The sequence below is a fragment of the Salmo trutta genome, chromosome 32 (genome assembly GCF_901001165.1).
Source record: "Salmo trutta chromosome 32, fSalTru1.1, whole genome shotgun sequence".
NCBI classification, from domain to species: domain Eukaryota; kingdom Metazoa; phylum Chordata; class Actinopteri; order Salmoniformes; family Salmonidae; genus Salmo; species Salmo trutta.
In genome coordinates this window covers 39,173,980-39,198,271 of record NC_042988.1, presented here as the reverse complement: position 1 = coordinate 39,198,271, position 24,292 = coordinate 39,173,980, and the positions used below count along the sequence as shown (strand labels likewise).

General features: G+C 44.1%; 1 protein-coding gene across 5 annotated transcripts in view; it reads left to right on the top strand.

The window, feature by feature from the left end:
• LOC115171883 (brain-specific angiogenesis inhibitor 1-associated protein 2) overlaps positions 1-23,812 on the top strand; it is a 132,194-nt gene extending 108,382 nt beyond the window's left edge. For 2 of the 5 annotated variants that reach the window (XM_029729076.1, XM_029729072.1), the window contains 9 exons: positions 5,034-5,186; positions 6,753-7,028; positions 9,921-10,088; positions 10,617-10,686; positions 10,959-11,160; positions 11,548-11,616; positions 12,315-12,468; positions 13,505-13,545; positions 17,826-19,221. In XM_029729076.1, the coding sequence (XP_029584936.1) occupies positions 5,034-5,186; positions 6,753-7,028; positions 9,921-10,088; positions 10,617-10,686; positions 10,959-11,160; positions 11,548-11,616; positions 12,315-12,468; positions 13,505-13,545; positions 17,826-17,919 (1,227 nt within the window). In that variant the 3' untranslated portion in view covers positions 17,920-19,221. Of the gene's footprint in view, positions 1-5,033; positions 5,187-6,752; positions 7,029-9,920; positions 10,089-10,616; positions 10,687-10,958; positions 11,161-11,547; positions 11,617-12,314; positions 12,469-13,504; positions 13,546-17,450; positions 17,550-17,825; positions 19,222-22,127; positions 22,171-22,775 lie in introns of those variants that run through there. The other 3 variants (XM_029729075.1, XM_029729073.1, XM_029729074.1) reach the window with 3 other exon arrangements.
• The last annotated feature ends 480 nt before the right edge of the window (positions 23,813-24,292 follow it).

Sequence of the window (24,292 nt, the reverse complement as noted above, 5' to 3'; positions counted from 1 at the left end):
GGGACTATACAACCGCAGCCTACAGTCCTACACAGACTCTTATACCGCCAACACTGAAACAGCAGCCAGCTAAATTAGTACCTCACCAGCCTGGGAACAGCAGCCAGCTACAGTAATACCTCACCAGCCTGGGAACAGCAGCCAGCTACAGTAGTAACTCACCAGCCTGGGAACAGCGGCCAGCTACAGTAATACCTCACCAGCCTGGGAACAGCAGCCAGCTACAGTAATACCTCACCAGCCTGGGAACAGCAGCCAGCTACAGTAGTACCTCACCAGCCTGGGAACAGCAGCCAGCTACAGTAGTACCTCACCAGCCTGGGAACAGCAGCCAGCTACAGTAATACCTCACCAGCCTGGGAACAGCAGCCAGCTACAGTAATACCTCACCAGCCTGGGAACAGCAGCCAGCTACAGTAATACCTCACCAGCCTGGGAACAGCAGTCAGCTACAGTAATACCTCACCAGCCTGGGAACAGCAGTCAGCTACAGTAATACCTCACCAGCCTGGGAACAGCAGCCAGCTACAGTAGTAACTCACCAGCCTGGGAACAGCAGCCAACTACAGTAGTAACTCACCAGCCTGGGAACAGCGGCCAGCTACAGTAGTAACTCACCAGCCTGGGAACAGCAGCCAGCTACAGTAGTACCTCACCAGCCTGGGAACAGCGGCTAGCTACAGTAGTAACTCACCAGCCTGGGAACAGCGGCCAGCTACAGTAGTAACTCACCAGCCTGGGAACAGCGGCCAGCTACAGTAGTAACTCACCAGCCTGGGAACAGCGGCCAGCTACAGTAGTAACTCACCAGCCTGGGAACAGCGGCCAGCTACAGTAGTAACTCACCAGCCTGGGAACAGCGGCCAGCTACAGTAGTAACTCACCAGCCTGGGAACAGCGGCCAGCTACAGTAATACCTCACCAGCCTGGGAACAGCGGCCAACTACAGTAATACCTCACCAGCCTGGGAACAGCGGCCAACTACAGTAATACCTCACCAGCCTGGGAACAGCGGCCAACTACAGTAGTACCTCACCAGCCTGGGAACAGCAGCCAGCTACAGTAATACCTCACCAGCCTGGGAACAGCAGCCAGCTACAGTAATACCTCACCAGCCTGGGAACAGCAGCCAACTACAGTAATACCTCACCAGCCTGGGAACAGCAGCCAACTACAGTAGTACCTCACCAGCCTGGGAACAGCAGCCAGCTACAGTAATACCTCACCAGCCTGGGAACAGCAGCCAGCTACAGTAATACCTCACCAGCCTGGGAACAGCAGCCAACTACAGTAATACCTCACCAGCCTGGGAACAGCAGCCAACTACAGTAGTACCTCACCAGCCTGGGAACAGCAGCCAGCTACAGTAATACCTCACCAGCCTGGGAACAGCAGCCAACTACAGTAGTAACTCACCAGCCTGGGAGGACTATATCTAACATGGGAATGCTATTAGAGAAACTGATTAAAAGCTGATTGATTGGAATGAATCATTATAACACACACCTTCTAACAGGGTTGTGAATGTTGAACGCTGATGTTGTTTTTCATCATAATATAATACACACACTAAACATGCGTTTAAGATGGCGGTGGGGGTGACAAATGTTTTCTTCTCTTCTGTTGTGTCATGGAAGTAAATGATGTGTGAGTGCAGTCTGGTGGATGACAGGAATGGTTAGGTTCTCTGTGTTTGTTGTTCGCTCTCTGTCTTTTTCACCATCTCTTTCCCTCCTCCCTCCCCCTCCTCTGTGCTTTTTCTTTGCCTTTTGTAGCATGACACACACACACACACACACACGCTGCTTAGTAGCTGTGATGTTAATGCTGCTAATGATCTCGTTATGTCGTTGACTAGAGTGGACCAAGGCTAGATGCAGCAGGAAGGACCTTTAGATGAATACTACACACACTCTCTCCACCACTCCACAGTCTGTTAATGACAGCTGAGACAGGCTGATCTCAGACTGTTTCAGAGGACCCTGGAGCTCCTTCAATATTTTGGTTGTGATTTATTTGGCTTAAAGGGGATTTCTTCCAATGTTTTATCTCGTACTTTTTGTAATATATTCAGTATAGTAACCTGAATTGAAGGAATTGAAAAGAGCATGAGGAAATGATTCTGAATCCCCTGGTGGAGGAAGAGGGACTGCTGTTCTACAGGGAGGAAATTATGCTGAATCCCCTGGTGGAGGAAGAGGGACTGCTGTTCTACAGGGAGGAAATGATGCTGAATCCCCTGGTGGAGGAAGAGGGACTGCTGTTCTACGGGGAGGAAATGATGCTGAATCCCCTGGTGGAGGAAGAGGGACCGCTGTTCTACGGGGAGGAAATGATGCTGAATCCCCTGGTGGAGGAAGAGGGACCGCTGTTCTACGGGGAGGAAATGATGCTGAATCCCCTGGTGGAGGAAGAGGGACTGCTGTTCTACGGGGAGGAAATGATGCTGAATCCCCTGGTGGAGGAAGAGGAACCGCTGTTCTACAGGGAGGAAATTATGCTGAATCCCCTGGTGGAGGAAGAGGGACCGCTGTTCTACAGGGAGGAAATTATGCTGTAGTGTACTATACTGTACTGTAAAGTATTGCACTGTGCTGTAGTCACCCAGTGCGTCATCACTAGAACACAAACACTTTTTTATTTATTTATTTTTATTTATTTATTTTATCCCTTTATTCTCCCCAATTTCGTGGTATCCAATTGGTACAGTCTTGTCTCATCGCTGCAACTCCCGTATTGACTCGGGAGAGGCGAAACACAACCCAACCAAAAACCCGGAAGCCAGCCGCACCAATGTGTCGAAGGAAACGCCGTACACCTGGTCAGCATGCACTGCGCCCGGCCCGACACAGGAGTCGCTAGTGCGCGATGAGACAAGGACATCCCTGCCGGCCAAACCCTCCCTAACCCGGATGATGCTGGGCCAATTGTGCGCCGTCCCATCGGCCTCCCGGTTGCGGCCGGCTGCAACAGAGCCTGGGCTCAAACCCAGAATCTCTGGTGGCACAGCTAGTACTGCGATGCAGTGGCTTAGACCACTGCGCCACCCGGGAGGCCCCTGAACACGAACACTCTTGACAAGTCCTTATTTGCAGCCGAAAGGTTGCTTACATAGAGAGTCATGGATAGATGGATGGATGGATGGACAGAGATGGATATATATATATACGGTTGAAGTCGGAAGTTTGCATACTCCTCAGCCAAATACATTTAAACTCAGTTTTTCACAATTCCTGACATTTAATCCTAGTAAAACTACCCTGTCTTAGGTCAGATAGAATCACCACTTAATTTTAAGAATGTGAAATGTCAGAATAATAGTAGAGAGAATTATTTATTTCAGCTTTTATTTCTTTCATCACATTCCCAGTCGATCACAAGTTTACATACACTCAATTAGTATTTGGTAGCATTGCCTTTAAATTGTTTAACTTGGGTCAAATGTTTCGGGTAGCCTTCCACAAGCTTCCCACAATAAGTTGGGTGAGTTTTGGCCCATTCCTCCTGACAGAGCTGGTGTAACTGAGTCAGGTTTGTGGCCTCCTTGCTTGCACACGCTTTTCAGTTCTGCCCACAAATGTTCTATGGGATTGAGGTCAGGGCTTTGTGATGGCCACTCCAATACCTTGACTTTGTTGTCCTTAAGCCATTTTGCCACAACTTTGGAAGTATGCTTGGGGTCATTGTCCATTTGGAAGAGCCATTTGGGACCAAGCTTTAACTTCCTGACTGATGTCTTGAGATGTTGCTTCAATATATCCACATCATTTTCCTTCACAAAATAGATGGCATCATAAGGAAGTGCACCAGACCCTCCTGCAGCAAAGCACCCCCACAACATAATGCTGCCACCCCTGTGCTTCACGGTTGGGATGGTGTTCTTCGGCTTGCAAGCCTCCCCCTTTTTCCTCCAAACATAACGATGGTCATTATGGACAAACAGTTCTATTTTTGTTTCATCAGACCAGAGGACATTTCTCCAAAAAGTACGATCTTTCTCCCCATGTGCAGTTGCGAACCGTAGTCTGGCTTTATTATGGCGGTTTTGGAGCAGTGGCTTCTTCCTTGCTGAGCAGCCATTCAGGTTATGTCGATATAGGACTTGTTTTACTGTGGATGTTGATACTTTTGTACCTGTTTCCTCCAGCATCTTCACAAGGTCCTTTGCTGTTGTTCTGGGATTGATTTGCACTTTTCGCACCAAAGTACGCTGATCTCTAGGAGACAGAACACGTCTCCTTCCTGAGCGGTATGACGGCTGCGTGGTGTTTATACTTGCGTACTATTGTTTGTACAGATGAACGTGGTACCTTCAGGCATTTGGAAATTGCTCCCAAGCATGAACCAGACTTGTGAAGGTCTACAATTTATTTTCTTGGCTGATTTCTTTTGATTTTCCCATGATGTCAAGCAAAGAGGCACTGAGTTTGAAGGTAGGCCTTGAAATACATTTGCAGGTACACCTCCAATTGACTAAAATTATGTCAATTAGCCTATCAGAAGCTTCTAAAGCCATCATTGTCATTCATGAAATCATTTTCTGGAATTTTCCAAGCTGTTTAAAGGCACAGTCAACTTAGTTTATGTAAACGTCTGACACAATGGAATTGTGATACAGTGAAATAATCTGTCTGTAAACAATTGTTGGAAAAATGACTTGGTATGCACAAAGTAGATGTCCTAACCGACTTGCCAAAACTATAGTTTGTTAAAAAGAAGTTCATTATCAACACACACACAGACCTGACACTGTTATTACTGAGTTCATTATCAACACACAGACAGACCTGACACTGTTATTACTGAGTTCATTATCAACACACAGACAGACCTGACACTGTTATTACTGAGTTCATTATCAACACACACACAGACCTGACACTGTTATTACTGAGTTCATTATCAACACACACAGGTGCACAGTGGATGTTTACAACACAGTTTACATGGACTTAGTGTTTGGTCCTAACATATAAAGGTGTGTTTTGGAGGGCCACTGTCTAACCTCTTGTCTCCTGTGTTTGGTCCTGTAGTTTGTGGAGACCATCAGTAGTAAGCAGAGTGAACTGGACACCTTCATAGCAGAGGGCTACAAGACTGCTCTGTCTGAGGAGCGCAGGAGGTACTGTTTCCTGGTGGACAGACAGTGTGCTGTAGCCAAGAACAGCAGCGCCTACCACGGCAAGGTAAGGGTTAACACAACTGGGTCTGTGGGGCGGTTGTGTGTGTGGTGGGGGGAAGGGGGGTTTGTTGTCCAGGTGGCAATGTAAAATGCATGGGTTTGGTATCTGTCTGTCTCAATGGTGTAATCAGTAATATTTTCTGCTGTTTATAATGGTCATATAAATGAATGATACGCCTATACCTCTCTGTAATATGATGTATGTGTGTGTGTATATATATATATATATATATATATATATATATATATATATATATATATATATATATATATATATATATATATATATATATATATATATATATATATATATATATACACACACATACATCATATATATATATATATATATATATATATATATATATATATATATATATATATATATATATATATATATATATAAATAAACTCTGTGACCTTGGCCTGGGGTCATCTCATCACAACTCTATTTGTCAAAACTGATTAAGGGATCATCCCAAATGGCACCCTATTCTCTATGTAGTGCACTACTTTAGACCAGGGCCTTTTGATAGGTTACCATTTGGGACATAATGTATGACAGGCTGTTTGGAGATGTTCTGGCTTCATGATAGATCCAGTTGATATAATATTCATAGTCTATTTCATTGCTGCATATTAATAATAAGGTTTTTCCTGAGAAACGTTGTTATGGAGAGGAGGATATGTAAAGAGGTTATACAGTTGTGGGTGGATGGGTGGGTGTTAGTGCAGCTGTCTCCTGGGATTACTAAGGAGGGAGGGTTGGTGTGTGTGTTTGTGTGTGCGGCGGACGGGGCGACAAGTACGTACAAACACACACACTGCTGCAGACCATTTCTAGAACATGGAGTCCAGTGGTTTAATCAGCACGGGGGTGTGTGTGGGAAGAGTTCAAAGGCTGTGCTGAAGAGTCCTCTCGGAGAGAGGGGAAAGAGAGAGAGACGGAGTGAGTAAGAGAGACTGGCGAGCGAGAGAGTGAGAGTACAGCTCCCGCAGCGAAGCATCTAGATTGTGGCCTGAGTCACCTGGGACTCATTGGTGCAGCCTGGTTGGTTCTACACACACACACACAGCCTCTGTCTCCAGTGCTGCCCACTCAGCCCTGTACCATAGGTCAGGGACACACAGGGAAGCTGCTCTGCTATCTGGGATGAATGGGGCTGAATAGAGGCTGTCTCTTAAATGGCACCCTTTTCCCTATATAGTGCACTAGTTTTTCCCAGAGCCCATACAAAGTAGGGTGGGAATAGAGAGCTGTTTGGAACCCAACCAGAGAGGGAATATAAGAGAGGAACAGAACAGGAATGTTGGAGGGAGAGTGAAAGTTACCATGAAAGAGGACTGGAGGTGATGGTGTGTTTGATCAGAAGAGCTTGGTGTGGCAGACGTTGTAGTCAAGACGACAAGGATCTAAAGAAGTTCATCTCTAAATCGTAGTCATGTGTTATAGCTTCCGTCTAGAGAAGTAGATCTCTAAATGGTAGTCATGTGTTACACTAATCAATGACTGTTGTCTATATCCCCATCTGGTGTGTGTTGACTTATTGATTGATCTCTATCTGTCCAGGGTAAAGACCTGCTGACCCAGAAGATCCCAGTATGGCAGCAGGCTTGTTCAGATCCCAACAAGCTACCAGAGCGGGCCATGCTCCTAGCCCAGCAGATGGGCTCCGGGTCCAGCACGGGCACCGCATCCCTGACCATGGGGGGCTCCAGCCCCCTGAACACCTCCAAGTCTAACCTGTCCAACCTGGTCATCTCTGACCCCATCCCCGGGGCTCAGCCACTCCCTGTCCCCCCAGAACTGGCTGTCTTCATGGGTGGTGGGCTGGGGCACCAGGCGGTGAGTGGTGGGTCTGGGTGAGCGGGCTGGTAATGTTGATGTCTGGGGAAGGTTTCTCTTACTCTGTAGGTGTTGGGAATATTAATATTCAGCTGTGAATTGTATTTGTTTTTATTAGTTCCTACCAAAGCAGCAGCTACTCTTCCTGGGGTTTATTATGGATCCCCATTAGTTCCTACCAAAGCAGCAGCTACTCTTCCTGGGGTTTATTATGGATCCCCATTAGTTCCTGCCAAGACAGCAGCTACTCTTCCTGGGGTACAGCAACATTAAGGCAGTTATATACAAAATAAGAGGTTTAATGCAATCAGATAGGTAAAGGGGTCAGAGCGGTTGAAGGTGTCAGAGCGGTTGAAGGTGTCAGAGCGCTTGAAGGTGTCAGAGCGCTTGAAGGAGTCAGAGCGCTTGAAGGAGTCAGAGCGCTTGAAGGAGTCAGAGCGCTTGAAGGAGTCAGAGCGCTTGAAGGAGTCAGAGCGCTTGAAGGAGTCAGAGCGCTTGAAGGAGTCAGAGCGCTTGAAGGAGTCAGAGCGCTTAAAGGAGTCAGAGCAGTGTCAAATATATGAAGCACATGGAAGCATACAATATCTTTGAAGACGACAGAACAGACTGTAACATAATTATAGAAGTACATATCCTGACAAATGTGGTGTGCACGCTAGCTTGTGAATGATCAATTGATTGATTGATAGCCTGTACATGTGAAAGTTGGTTTGGTGCCTATAGCTTGAATGGTTCAAAACTTACTGTTGGTGGGTTATTTTGTGCACATTTATGCAAATTCATACAGTTATAGTTGATCAATGTTTTTAAGAATTTGAAGTTAGGATAGCTTGAATATGTGAAAGTTGGTTTGGTGATTCTAGCTTGAACGGTTGAAGAGTTACTGAGGGTGAGTTATTTTATGCACATTTATATAGTTAAAGTTGTTTTAAAGTTGGTCTTGTAGCTTATTTGGCCAAGGAGCAGGACCATTTTAAATACCTACCACTGTGTTACTGTGGTTCTCATTCAAACCCATGTAAATGTATGCACATTTTAAATGCTTATATTTGAAAAAGTATAAACCGTATTAAATCTGAGTGCATGCAATCTAAGTTGGGTCAGTCTGAAAATCTCTGAACAAACATTAGTTTGACATTGATAGCTTAAACGGTTTAAGAGTAGAGTCGAATCCAAATACTTCCCATTCAAGCCTATGGAGCTTTTATTGACAATTTTAAAATGGTTTCATGAAGTATAAATGTTATCTGAATGCAATTAATGTAATTTGGGTCGGTTTGGAGTTGACCGTTTAAACGGGGAAAGAGGAGATGAATAGAAATGTAATGTTTTACCGTTCAAGTCTATGGCCTGTTTCCCCCCCCCCCCCATTTGAAATGCATTAGGAGCTCATTTAAATATTGTTATAGTTTAAAAAGTATAAATGCTATCCAAAATATTTTTTCAAGCAACCCGAGTTGGGGCAGTCTGGACATTTGGAAGTTGTTTTTGTTTTTAATAGCTTAAATCGTTTAAGCGCTAATAATAATATGAGTATATAAGAAATGTAGAGAATACACACCTAATTACAACGAATTAATTGATACTCTTAATTTAAGCTTGGATTTCAGGCGAGTGTGTCTGTGAATAAATTGTCTCTGCTTCCTGAGTAAACAGTAGACTAAATCAGCCTGTAGCCAGAGACTTCTGGCCCTCGGTGGGGAAACTAAACTACTCATTTACATATTACACTTTTAATGGTGCAGCTTATTAATTAGGTATTAAACCGGTTTTGTAAGATGAGAAGTGGAGGCTTATATATGACCTATGAACAACACCTCTATCTGAATATTAATTCTGTAACTGGATCTTTGCCAAAAGCTTATCCATCATTTCACTTTTTAAATATCCCCCCCCCCCCCCCAGATACCAGACTGTATATGGATATACTGTAACTTCTCCTACACACACTATATATACCAGACTGTATATGGATATACTGTAACTTCTCCTACACAACCTACACACACTATAGATACCAGACTGTATATGGATATACTGTAGCTTCTCCTACACACACTATAGATACCAGACTGTATATGGATATACTGTAACTTCTACACACACTATAGATACCAGACTGTATATGGATATACTGTAACTTCTCCTACACAACCTACACACACTATAGATACCAGACTGTATATGGATATACTGTAACTTCTCCTACACACACTATAGATACCAGACTGTATATGGATATACTGTAGCTTCTCCTACACACACTATATATACCAGACTGTATATGGATATACTGTAACTTCTCCTACACACACTATAGATACCAGACTGTATATGGATATACTGTAACTTCTCCTACACAACCTACACACACTATAGATACCAGACTGTATATGGATATACTGTAGCTTCTCCTACACACACTATATATACCAGACTGTATATGGATATACTGTAGCTTCTCCTACACACACTATATATACCAGACTGTATATGGATATACTGTAACTTCTACACACACTATAGATACCAGACTGTATATGGATACTGTAACTTCTCCTACACACACTATAGATACCAGACTGTATATGGATATACTGTAACTTCTACACACACTATAGATACCAGACTGTATATGGATACTGTAACTTCTCCTACACACACTATAGATACCAGACCGTATATGAATGTATGTACAGTATACTACTGTTGTTAATGTGTCATGTAGTGCACGGTTCCCCAACTGGTGGCCCGTCAAATTTACACTCTACAAATGATCATGTTCCGGCCCACCGGTCATACGCTCAATATTTGTTTTTGCCTGCAACTGAATCTAGTTGATGATCCCTGCTGTAGTGCATGTTTCTGAATGTATATATTCCCTGTTTCCAGAGGCTGATGGGTTCAGATGGGATGTCCATGGTGAACGGTACGACAGGACTCCACGGAGAGGAAGAGTACTGGACAGAGGGGGGGGTGTCAGTCTCCCAGCTCCAAGGAAGACCCTCCTCCCCCCAGGCCCCTTCCCTACCCCAGGGACAGGCCCCCACCCAGAGACAGGTCAGCACAGAACACAGAATTACATAGATACTATATACTGGTAGTATATTGTACAGTTGCTTGACGATGGGAATTTACAATTGGTATCCTCCAGGGATCCATCTTAGTGTCTGCTAATGCTAAAATGTAATGTAAATGTGTGTCTGTTAATATTCAAGTGGATGCAGATGATTCTGTAACTGTTGTTTCTACACTGGGTCAAAACAACCAATGTGATTGGTTGAGAAGCGTTCTATGTGATTGGTGATCGCTTAGGTCATTTTGTTTTTGCCCATTCTAACGTTCAATTGAACAGTAACTGAATGCCTCGATGCCTGTCTGCCTGCTTTATAAAGCAAGCCACAGCCATGTGACTCACTGTCTGTAGGAGTGATCTATTTTCATGAACGGGGTAGTGTACCTAATAAACTCTACTGTACCTAATAAACTCTACTCTACTGAGCATATATATCACACACACACACTGTATGTAAATAATATACAGGTCATGTAGATAATATACAGGTAATGCATCATATCTCTATGCAGGTCAGTGAGCACTACTCCAATACCCTGCCCGTCCGCAGGCCCCAGCCTGCCAAGAACAAGACCTCTGTTGGTAAGAGAATCTAAGCTAACTCTGCTAGTCTCTGGCAGATAACTGTATACTGTTACGTCACTGTCTGGTAAGAGAACCGTATACTGCCAGCGTCACGTAAACAGGTTAATCTCCCCGAAGCAGATACGAATAACAATGACGTTGTGAATCAGCTAGTCTTAGTAACCAAGTTAGCAACTAACATAGCATCTTCCTTAGTAAAATCTCTTCCAGGAGCCACATAGTGCTGTGTAGCGTGACACTGATGTCCCCCTTCTCCACCCCGGCCCCAGGTGAGACCCGTACCCTGCCCAGGTCTAGCTCCATGGCAGCGGGGCTGGAGAAGAACGGTCGTGCCCGTGTCCAGGCCATCTTCTCCCACGCGGCCGGAGACAACAGCACCCTGCTCAGCTTCTCTGAGGGAGACGTCATCACCCTGCTGGTCCCAGAGGCCCGTGACGGATGGCACTATGGGGAGAACGAGAAGAACAAGATGCAAGTGTCTGTCTGTCACAGAGACATGGAATGAAAGCTTGTGTGTTCAGTACTACATATCAATGGAGGCTCCTGAAGGGAGGATGGCTCATAATACTGGCTGGAACGGAGAAAATGGAATGGCATCAAACACATGATGTATTACCATTCCACTTACTCCGCTCCAGCCATTACCACGAGCCCATCCTCCCCAATGAAGGTGCCACCAACCTCCTGTACTGCATATTAACTTGTAGACTGACATTCAGAACTGAGGATTTTGCGCAAGTCTTTCTGCGTGATTTCCACAGAAGTCAGAGTTAACCACAGATCTCAAGAGGATTCAGCTCTAATGTAGTTTACAGCACGCGTCATCATCTTAACTCATCTTACCTGTTTCCCCCTCAGGCGTGGCTGGTTCCCCTTCTCTTACACACGTGTGCTGCCAGAGAGTGAGAAGGAGAAGCTCCAGGTGAAGTAAGTAGCTAATATCCTAGCCAGTACTATACCGTTCAGGTGACGTAAGTAGCTAATATCCTAGCCAGTACTATACCGTTCAGGTGAAGTAAGTAGCTAATATCCTAGCCAGTATTATACCGTTCAGGTGAAGTAAGTAGCTAATATCCTAGCCAGTATTATACCGTTCAGGTGAAGTAAGTAGCTAATATCCTAGCCAGTACTATACCGTTCAGGTGAAGTAAGTAGCTAATATCCTAGCCAGTATTATACCGTTCAGGTGAAGTAAGTAGCTAATATCCTAGCCAGTACTATACCGTCCAGGTGAAGTAAGTAGCTAATATCCTAGCCAGTACTATACCGTTCAGGTGACGTAAGTAGCTAATATCCTAGCCAGTACTATACCGTTCAGGTGAAGTAAGTAGCTAATATCCTAGCCAGTATTATACCATTCAGGTGAAGTAAGTAGCTAATATCCTAGCCAGTACTATACCGTTCAGGTGAAGTAAGTAGCTAATATCCTAGCCAGTACTATACTGTTCAGGTGAAGTAAGTAGCTAATATCCTAGCCAGTACTATACCGTTCAGGTGAAGTAACTAAGGTGAAGTACTATACTGTTCAGGCTGGAACAATAATATGATAATGTTCAGTACCATCTCATCTCTTCATGTTCAGTAAAGATTGATTTGATTGACTGAATGATTGCTGTCCCCTGCAGTCTGCACCATGGGAAGAGCAGCAGCACCGGGAACCTGCTGGAGAGCGACATGTCTCTGCCCATGCCCGACTACGGCCTGACTGCCCGCCTGCTGGCACAGAGCCTGGCACAGAGCAGACCCAGGCCCTACAGCATGGCAGGCTTTACCACACAGGTCAGTGTTTGCGATGCTGACACACAGATGGAAGGACACTGACACACACCAGGCCACGGCCCTACACCATTTTCTCTACACAACTGAAACAGACAGCCATATACTTCTAAAGACACACGACAAACACAATCTCCCACTCAGAACACGCCCTCTTCCCAGTAATCCCCTGTGGTTGATTCAGTCTGGAGAGTAGAGGTGTCTGGTCTGATTGGCTATCTGGAGGACTCCAGTCAGTTTGGTGTATTGTTCTGTTAACACCATGTACTGTAATGAGTAATACTGCAGGAGAACACAGGGATATAGAGTAGGAACATGGCTCTGGCGCCATCTGCTGGAGGCTTTCTTTCAATAACTGCTTTTATACGTGAGTTTCTGAAAGTACATCTATAAATTAGACACTGTGTGAGTGATCATACATGACCATACTTGGGGCTCCCGAGTGGCGCAGCGATCCGAGACACTGCATCTCAGTGCTAGAGGCGTCACTACAGACCCTGGTTCGATTCCAGACTATCACAACCAGCTGTGATTGGGAGTCCCATAGGGCGGTGCACAATTGACCCAGCGTTGTTAGGGTTTGGCCCGGGGTTGGCCATCATTGTAAATAAGAATTTGTTCTTAACTGACTTGCCTAGTTAAATAAAAAAATTCAAATTAAAATACAGTTACGCACAGTCATTGATGTATCATTAGGCCATGCTAATGTTATCTTTGTAAGGTATTAACTATTAATGGCAGGATTTGTGAGATTTAGGAATGAACTGTGTTAAGGAGTGTACTAACGTAGGAATGAACTGTGTGTTAAGGAGTGTTCTAATGTAGGAATGAACTGTGTGTTAAGGAGTGTTCTAATGTAGGAATGAACTGTGTGTTAAGGAGTGTTCTAATGTAGGAATGAACTGTGTGTTAAGGAGTGTTCTAATGTAGGAATGAACTGTGTGTTAAGGAGTGTTCTAATGTAGGAATTAACTGTGTGTTAAGGAGTGTTCTAATGTAGGAATTAACTGTGTCATGATAATGTTCTTTTCCATTTCAGCCTGCCCTTGAGGACTATGACAGTCGCTTTGCTGCTGCAAGGTAAGAACCTTATTACCAACCTTATTACTGACCTGGTAGTTACATTGAGTGGTATGAATGACTGATCACGATTAAATATGTATGACTAGATACACAGCACTGAGTAGACTGGGATATGAGAGTAAAAATAAAACTACAATGAACAAAAATATAAGCGCAACATGAGTTACAGTTCATATAAGGAAATCAGTCAATTGGAATAAATTCATTAGGCCCTAATCTATGGATTTCACATGACTGGGAATACAGATATGCATCTGTTGGTCAAAGAGACCTTTAAAAAAAAGTAGGGCTGTGGATCAGAAAACCAGTCAGTATCTGGTGTGAACATAATTTGCCATAGAGTTGATCAGGCTGTTGATTGAGGCCTGTGGAATAGCTGTGCAAAGTTGCTGGATATTGGCGGGACCTGGAACACGCTGTCGTACACGTCGATCCAGAGCATCCCAAACATGCTCAATGGATGACATGTTTGGTGAGTATGCAGGCCATGAAAGAACTGGCACATTTATTTTCAGCTTCCAGGAATTGTGTACAGATCCTTGCGACATGGGGCCGGACATTATCTGGAAGAAACATGAGGTGATGGCGGTGGATGAATGGAACAACAATCGGCCTCGGGATCTCGTCATGGTATCTCTGTGCATTCAATTTGCCAACGATTAAAATGTAATTGTGTTCGTTGTCCTTAGCTTATGCCTGCCCATGCCATAACCCCCTCCACCACCATGGGGCACTCTGTTCACAACATTGACATCAGCAAACCGCTTGCCTACATGACACCATGTCTTCCATCTGCCCAGTACAGTTGAAACCGGGATTCATCTGTGAAGAGCACACTTCTCCAGCGTGCCATTGGCCAGCGAAGTCTGTTACAATGATTGTAAGGTCAAGACCCTAATTAGGACTACAAGTATGCATATGAGCTTCCCTGAGACTGTTTCTGACAGTTTTTGCAGAAGTTTTTCGGTTGTGCAAAGCCTCAGTTTCATCAGCTGTCTGGGTGGCTGGTCTCAGATGATCCTGCAGGTGAAGAAGCTGAATGTGGAGGTCCTGGGCTGGCATGGTTACACATGGTCTGTGGTTGTGAGGCCGGTTGGACGTACTTCCAAATACTCCAAAACGACATTGGATGCGGCTTATGGTAGAGAAATGAACATGAAATTCTCTGACAACAGCTCTTGTGGACATTCCTGCAGTCAGCATGTGAATTTCACACTCCCTCAAAACTTGGGGCATCTGTGGCATTGTATTGTGTGACAAAACTGCACATTTTAGAGTGACCTTTTATTGTCAACAGCACAAGATGCACCTGTGTAATGATTATGCTGTTTAATCAGCTTCTTGATATGCCACAACTGTCAGGTGGATGGATTATCTTGGCAAAAGAGAAATGCTCACTAACAGGGAGGTAAACAAATTTGTGCATAGAATTTGAGAGAAATAAGATGTTTTGTGCTTATGGAAAAATTCGGGGAACTTTTATTTCAGCTCATGAAACATGACCAACACTTTACATGTTGTGTTTATATTTTTGTTCAGTATAGATCATTAAAGACCGATATTGCTTTGATGTGGAAGTTTAGCTGTTTAGTCTGAATTAAAACTTGGAGACACTGCAGCTCTTCAGGCTTTGGATAAAAGTGTCTGCTAAATGGCATATATTATATAAGACCAGTCTTGGATGTCCAGCTCTGAGGAAGCTTTCATTTCTCCTCTTTTTAGGTCTTGCTTGCTTTTTCCTCAGACTCCATAGCTGCTATATTGACTTGTGTTATTTAATGACAACAGCATTTCATATAACTAGTGTCCAGAAGGTTTATTCTCCAACTGTTTCTGAGTCAATGTTTGTCTCTCAAACTGACTCTATCCCAAGTGGCACCCTATTCCCTACATAGTGCACTACTTTTGACCACAGCCCAATGGCACCCTATTCCCTATAGTGCACTACTTTTGACCAGAGCCCTATGGGCCCTTTTCAGAAGCAGTGCAGCTAATTAGGAATAGGGTTCCATTTGGGACAGAGTTAGTTTCTGTAATCCAATCAGAAGTCAGATCCACTGCTGTGGGAGGAGGGGTTAACCTAGGTTCATCTGAAGAGATTGATTTATTTCTGTCTGTCTGACAATGGGGAAGGTGTGTGTGTGTGTGTGTGTGTGTGTGTGTGTGTGTGTGTGTGTGTGTGTGTGTGTGTGTGTGTGTGTGTGTGTGTGTGTGTGTGTGTGTGTGTGTGTGTGTGTGTGTTTACTTGTATGTATGCGTGTTGTGACATATCGAATTACATCATTCTGACCTCATGTTGACATCACTGCTTGGTGAGGCTGGAGCTCTGATGAGCTCTGGTCTGGCGCGCCAAGTCCTTCTACATAGAGTTTGATAGAGAGCTCTTTTTTGCATCTTTGCCATAATGGCTTCTGTGACAGCATTGGTAGCACCATTGAGGGATTTCTCAATTTTAAAGGAAAACTCCACCCAAAAGCGATCTTTTGGTATTTGTTTCATTAGTCCATTGTTGACGTAGTACCAAAAACATTTTACTTGTCAGCAATCAAGTTTTCAACATACGTAACTTTAAAAAAACAGAAATCATACCCATCATATGATGCTATATTTTACGGGGATGATTTCAGTTTTTTTTAAGTTACATATCTTGCTGACAAGAAACTTTTTGGGGACTATGTCAACAATGGACTAATGAAGCAAATACCAAAAGATCGCTTTTGGGTGGAGTATTCCTCTAAAAGAAAGAAGGCAATTTCTTCTTCTTCTTCTATTGACAGTCAGTTAACAAACTGAAATGATCAACACTGCCACCTGTTGTCTGAACAGGTATAAATCCAAGGTTGGCTATTTAAAACCACCTCCATTTATATAATGTTTGTTCCGTAGTATCATTCATTGGCTGATCCCTCCTGATAACCTGGAAGGAATTATGTGATCCTTCCATAACCAATAGGATGTCCCACCCAGTTGACTACTTCAAAATGGTGAATGTCCTCAATGGAGCTGTCCATGCTAAAACAGGCTTTGTTGCACTTGAGCTGTCTATCCAAGTCTATGGTCGTTTCACATACTCCTTTTGTTCCTGAATATCTGATTCTGGGTCAGATCTTGTATTTATAGACCTAACGGGCCCAGGGTGTCTCCACCCTAGAGGCACTGAACTCATCTTACACCAGACCCCCACTGCCAACCAGATGACTTGGATTACCTCATCACAAATGGCCTCTAGGTTACTTGGGTCGAATTTGCATATTGTTCAAAAAGACAAGTGATTCTGTGAAACATTTAAATATCAATACATTCAATTTCTTTACCCTTCAAAAGTTAGTTTTCTGCTATCATCATTAATATTCAGATAGTGATATAGAGGCCTGGGTCGTGTTCATTAGGTTACCAAACAGAGGAAAACTGACTGAAACAAGTGGTACTAACCTGGACTTGTACAATAAGAAATGCAAAGGTCTGTTGCAAAGCGTTTTGTGTGTCCTAATGAACTTGACCCTGATGAAAGGAGTCCCATCTCGGTAACTATGACATCCAGGTGTGTTTTGGTGTGGGAGGTTTAGGTGGGAGGGAAGTACTTGCTCCTCATGGTGCGTGTTTGAGATGGACGACACTGCAGTCTGACTGTGCAGAATCACTGATCTCCGACTAACTACTGATCACTACTCATCATGTGATCAAAATGAGTGATTCTGTGCCTTGCCTTGTTCAAACTGATCCACTCAAAACACGCTGATGATACAGCACCCCTCTCCTCCCTACACCGCTCCTCCCAAATCCACCACTGCCTGCCTGCCCTCCTTGCCTTGTGGCTGTCTTGTCCCTCCATCTTCTCTCGGAGTGTGTCTCTTCTCTTCCCACCTGGCAAGCTTCCTTTTTCTTTGTTCCTTGTTCCACAGTTCTGATCCCGATGGCAAATTGATTTCGACAGTGTGAGAACAGACAGACAGAGACAGCTCCCTACCGGATAGCACAGGGGCCTCCCCCTCTCTTCCCAGCCCCCCCCCCCCTTCCAGTCTCTTCCCAACAATCTCACCACTTAGTCTCTCCACCTCAATCTCACCCCTTAGTCTCTCCCTCTCCCCCTCAGTCTCCCCTTAGTCTCCTCCCTGTCTCTCCCCCTCAGTCGCCCTGTATCCCCCTCCTCCCCCCTGCTTCCACGCACTCCTTCTCCAAGTGGAAGAGCTCCGAGTCTCATCCCTCCTTTCTGTCCTTTCTTCCTCTCCTTGATCCCTCCTTCACTCCTTCCTTCCTCGGGTCGGTGGCGGTGACAGTGGCGGTTGGTGGGTAGAGGATGAGGAGGGCGCTGAGAGGGAGAGCCAGGGAGGAGCCCGTCCACCAATCGGCTTGCAGCGTTTCCCGCTCTGAACTCTAAACTTTGAACTTCTCTATCTAATCAATGTCCATGCGAGAGACAAAATGGACACTACTAACTCTCAATCTCAAACAAGAGACTGCCTTTGCCACTGCTTGTCTTTGACTTTCATGCATGTACATGGTTGTGTCATTTTGTTAAATCTGAAAAGACATGTTCGTGTACAGTACAAGTGCCAAAAATATCAACATTGTATACAGTCATTGTACTCACTCAGCCACTGAACTGGACTAAACTGCTTTCTCTAAAGCATATGGAATGACTAAACATGATAAGGGAGACTTTGGATGTGTCAAATGGAACCCTATTCCCTATGTACATTTGACCAGGGCCCATTCTATAGGGAATGGGTGCTATTTGGGACGTAGCCTTTGTTTGCAGTGAGGCTGTGCAGATATTCTGTCTGTTGTTCCTTTGATATACCCTGTGGCGCTGCACTCATTGCCTGGTGTGACCTGTCAATGCTTTGAGGTTTTTGTCGACGGTGTCATTATGCCTTACTTCTGAAATGTTCCTTTTTTCTGTGGTAGTTTAATGTGCAACTTAGGTTGTGGAATATAAATATCTTAATTTAACTTGGACACCCCTTCAAATTTGACGCAAGAATCACTTTTGTTTTATCAACTTCTGTCTGGGTGATAATTACCATCCTGGACGAATTTCGTATTTTCCTCTTTTTATGATTCTTTAAATCAAGATGATTATTTTGAAAAAAATATAAATAAATGTTTCATAGTGCAAAATATATCTGGTTTCAAATCACACTATATACCTCCAGTCCTTTCTAGGACCTCCTCCAAGCCATCCCATGAGTGGTCAGTCTGAAATATTCATTTCCTTGAAATACTCCTTGATGGACCTCAGTTTGGACCTTTTCTGACCCCTGAATATGCTCTTTCAGCAGTTGGGGCGGTCATCATTGACCCCTCTACAACCATTTGAACCTTCCATAACCTTTGTCTAATTTTCTCCATAACTGCTGTGATCTAGTTGAAAGAAAGTACAAACAATATGTTTAATAATATGATTATCATCGTATGTCCTGAGTGATTATGTCCTTTTTTGGTCTTCATTTCTTTGAAAAAAGGCATTGTGTTGTTGTAAAAAGATTTCCAGAAAAATACAAAATATTTATTTGAATAATATAAAAAGTTATTATTATCTTTGAGCATGCTAGGTGCAATGATCAGAAATGTGATACTATTGAACTTTGACATTGAATGTATGGTGACTTTTTACAAAAAGTATTCTAAATAAAACATATCTATATATTAATAAACAGTTTGTTCAGACGAGAGATCTGTTCTGTCAAATTAATGACTTAAAAAAATATATATTTGAAATTATTTAATTTAATTTTTTTTCTATTTTGATTGACATCAGTATGTTTTGGACCAGTACTGGCCAAAGTTGTTCTTTTTTCTGCCATCTTTTTTTTGTGAATCATCACTCATCACATCATTTCCCACATATTGTCTGTTGTCATGGCGTCTGCATCGTCCACACCTCATCCCTACCTCTCCCTGTCCACCTCATCCTCTATGCACTACCTCTGGTATCCCATAGCAACCAAGCTCTGATCGCCACGTCATCATGATGTGATTTGAACCATTTGAGTATCGGTGTGTGTGGTGAATGTGTGTGTTTCTGAAGGGCACTATAGATGTCTTCCTTTCCTTCCTGCCTCCTCTCCCTTTTGCCTCCTCTCCTTTCTGCCTCCTCTCCTCTTCCTTCCTGCCTCCTCTCCTTTCCTTCCTGCCTCCTCTCCTTCTTTAGACAGTATTTCTCTAGTTTTGCTGCCATGTGAATATAATCCTAGTTTGTTTGAACTTTCAGTTGTATTAGGGTTATAGCCTGAAGCCATAGGACGCATCCCAAATGGCACCAATATTCCCTACACAGTGCACTACTTTTGGGCCCCCGAGTACTTTTGGGCTCCCGAGTGGCGCAGTGGTCTAAGGCACTGCATCTCAGCAGTCACTACAGGACACCCTGGTTTGATTCCAAGTCCCATAGGTCGCCGCACAATTGGCCCAGCGTCGTCCGGGTTTGGCCGGTGTAGGCCGTCATTGTAAATAAGAATTTATTCTTAACTGACTTGCCTAGTTTAAATAAAGGTTCAATTTAAAAAATATATATATTTGACTAGGGCCCATATAGGGTGTAATTTGGGACGCTACCCTAGTTTCTGGCTCTGTGGATATAGTGTAACACACTCAGTATAATACTGTCTGATCTGATCTAGTAGAGCAGTGGTTCCCAAACTGTTTCTGTTACTGTACCACCAACTGTTTCTGTTACCGTACCACCAACTGTTTCTGTTACCGTACCACCAACTGTTTCTGTTACCGTACCACCAACTGTTTCTGTTACCGTACCACCAACTGTTTCTGTTACCGTACCACCAACTGTTTCTGTTACCGTACCACCAACTGTTTCTGTTACCGTACCACCAACTGTTTCTGTTACCGTACCACCAACTGTTTCTGTTTCCGTACCATCAACTGTTTCTGTTACTCTGTACCACCAACTGTTTCTGTTACCGTACCACCAACTGTTACTGTTACCGTCCCACCAACTGTTTCTGTTACCGTACCACCAACTGTTTCTGTTACCGTACCACCAACTGTTTCTGTTACCGTACCATCAACTGTTTCTGTTACTGTACCATCAACTGTTTCTGTTACTGTACCACCAACTGTTTCTGTTACCGTACCACCAACTGTTTCTGTTACCGTACCACCAACTGTTTCTGTTACCTTACCACCAACTGTTTCTGTTACCGTACCACCAACTGTTTCTGTTACCGTACCATCAACTGTTTCTGTTACCGTCCCACCAACTGTTTCTGTTACCGTCCCACCAACTGTTTCTGTTACCGTCCCACCAACTGTTTATGTTACCGTCCCACCAACTGTTTCTGTCACCGTACCACCAACTGTTTCTGTCACCGTCCCACCAACTGTTTCTGTTACCGTACCACCAACTGTTTCTGTCACCGTCCCACCAACTGTTTCTGTTACCGTCCCACCAACTGTTTATGTTACCGTCCCACCAACTGTTTCTGTTACCGTCCCACCAACTGTTTCTGTCACCGTACCACCAACTGTTTCTGTTACCGTCCCACCAACTGTTTCTGTTACCGTCCCACCAACTGTTTCTCTTACCGTCCCACCAACTGTTTCTGTTACCGTCCCACCAACTGTTTCTGTTACCGTCCCACCAACTGTTTCTGTTACCGTACCACCAACTGTTTCTGTTACCGTACCACCAACTGAATTCTGCTGTGCCCGGAGTAACCCCCCCCCCAACGTGCATTTTACCAGTAACCCTGTGGTCTTATGAGTCTTTTCAAGTACCCCCTGTGTATAGTCCTAGTAACCCCTGTGTATAGTCCTAGTAACCCCTGTGTATAGTCCTAGTAACCCCTGTGTATAGTCCTAGTAACCCCTGTGTATAGTCCTAGTAACCCCTGTGTATAATCCTAGTAACCCCTGTGTATAGTCCTAGTAACCCCTGTGTATAGTCCTAGTACCCCTGTGTATAGTCCTAGTACCCCTGGTTGTGGAAACCTGTAGTAGAGAAGGTGCTGTGCTATAGCAGCTACACATGTCCCCTTGACAGCCCTGTGGTTAGGCTTTTTACACATGTCTGCAGACAAACATCAGGCTGTGACTTGGCTAAGTTGAGGGCATGAAAATGTGTATTGTCAGTCTTCCATCGTTCTTCACAAATCCAGTCAAAGAGCTGGCTTCCCAGACACAGATGAATCCTGTAGTCTTGGAACAAAAAATTTTTATTTCTCAAGCAACCATGATTTTTAAACCAGGAATAGATTGCCTCCCAAATGGAACCCTAATCCCTTTTTATTGTGCGCTACTTTTGATTAGCACTCTGGTCTAAAGTAGTGCACTATATAGAGAATAGGGTTCCGTTGTGGACACACATCAGGTTTAATTTGTGCCTGGGAAATGAACCCTATATCAGTTAACGTATGTTCATCTGACATCAGACTAACTTGCTGTGCCAATGCCTTTAAGAATTGTGACCTCACTATGCATGACTTCACTATGAGAGATGAGCTTTAAGCACCCTATTCCCTACATAGTACACTCAAACGTAGTGCACTGCATAGGGAATACGGTGCAGTTTTGGATGCACACTAAGGCAGTCAAACCCAAGGGTTTTCTTTACCTTCCAGTTTGGGTCCAGAAATGTCCCGGTTCTGAAAGAACAGGACGTCAGTAAGTCACCAGCCTCCATCGCCGCTCGCTCGCTCACTCAGCCAACCAACTAATCACACACTCTCTGGTTCTCTCAGCTGTCATTGGCTGTCTGGCTTCAGTAAGGTGCTGGACATCCCTGTTTTGTTTTTTCCTTTTCCAACCTTCGACCTCTCTGATTGGCTTTCCTTCCTGAGGCGGGGTTTCTTCCAGCCAATCCAGGAGGCCCTGGGTTGCAAAATAATGTTTTTCTATGGAGGTAAAAGTGTCAGAAGACTCCTAAGTCCTTCTAACCCTGCCTGTCTGTTCTTTACTCTCAGAGTAAATGTTTAACACTTCACTCCAATAATAAGCACTACATTGTTTGTTCTCGCCTGCATGCTGGCTCTAACATTCACTTTATAAATATTAACTACAGACACACATTGAGAAACAAAAGTATTTAGTCAGTGGAGAATGGCTACTGTTATTGTACATTCTGGTTTCTATAGGGGTCTCTATAATCTACCAAACAGCAGACTGAAGATAAATACCTTAGGGTTGGGATTAGGGGTTTGACTCAAGTGTCTTCCATGTGTGTTCTATCCAGACTAAACATCTCTCTTCCTTGCTCCCTCTCTCCACAGTGACCGAGCCCTGGAGATTTACTTCAGACAACCCATCAATGATGACAGATCAGCCCCTATATTCTACTAGCAGGGGCCCTCACAGCACCCCTGTGGGTCCCTGGCCCCTCATCCTCCCCTTAACGCCCCTGTGGGTCCTTGGCCTCTCACCCTCCCCTTAACACCCCTATAGGCCCCTGGGGCTCCCTGGCCTCTCACCCTCCCCTCACAGCACCCCTGTAGGCCCCTGGGGCTCCCTGGCAGGCCCCTGGGGCTCCCTGGCCTCCGATCCTCCTCTCACAACACCCTTGTGGGTCCCTGGCCTCTCATCCTTCCCTTAACCACCCTGTAGGCCCCTGGGGGTCCTTGGCCCCACCACCTCCCCCTAACCAGCCTGTGTGTCCCTGGCCCCTCACCCTCAAGACCCCTGTAGGTCTCTGGCCTCTCTAGCTGTCACAATACTGATAATGATGAACCTATATTTTCATTTCTATGTTCCTGTAACTTTAAATAATGTACAGCAAACTGTCTAAGAGGTTGAAGGTAAATACTGAGAGGGAGGACAACGTGTGGTATGTATATAGGTTATATTACAGTAAATTGATAGTTACACTGGATGTAGATGTACAGTATAACATAAGTACATTTGTAAATACTTTTTCATTTAAAACTATTACTTGATATTTTAAACCAAGTATGCCCAACGCTCTTCCTGAAGATCTACCATCCTGTAGGTGTTCAATCCAACCATCATCAAACATACCTGATTCCACTATTTAAGGTCTGGGTGACCTGCTAATAATTAGAATCAGGTGAGTGAGTGAAAAAGTACAGGACGGTAGATCTTCAGGAAGAGGGTTGGGCAGCCCTGCAGCAGGCCTACATGCTAGCCTAGAGAACTGCTGTCAACTAGGATGGGCGTTAGGGAGGCTCCACCACTACACTTACACTGCCTTGCAAAAGTGTTCACACCCCTCGGATTTCCTCACATTTTGTTGGTACAAAGTGGGATTAAAAAGGAATCAAATATTTTTTTTTTGTCAACAATCTACACAAAATACTCAAGTCAAAGATGTTTTATTGATTTAATGTGAATAGAGATTATATAACAAAAATATAGTCGTTGCATAAGTATTTAGCGCCCTAAATCAATACATTTGACTTAGGGGGGCGATTACAGCTGTGTCTTCCTGGGTAAGTCTTTTAAAGCTTTACACACCTGGATTGTGTAATATTAGCCCATCTATTCATTTTAAAGTTCTTCAAGCTCTGTCAAGAAGTCTTGCTATTGATTTAAGCAGATTTATGTCAAAACTGTAACTTGGCCACTCAGGAACATTCACTGTCTTCTTGGTAAAATACTCCAGCGTAGATTTGGCCTTGTTTTATAGGTTATTGTCCTGCTGAAAAGTGAATTCCTCTCCCAGTGACTGGTGTAAAGCAGACTGAAGCATGTTTTCCTCAAGGATTTTGCATGTGCTTAGCTTCATCCCGTTTCTTTTTATCCTGAAAAACTCCCCAGTATTTGCCGATGTCAA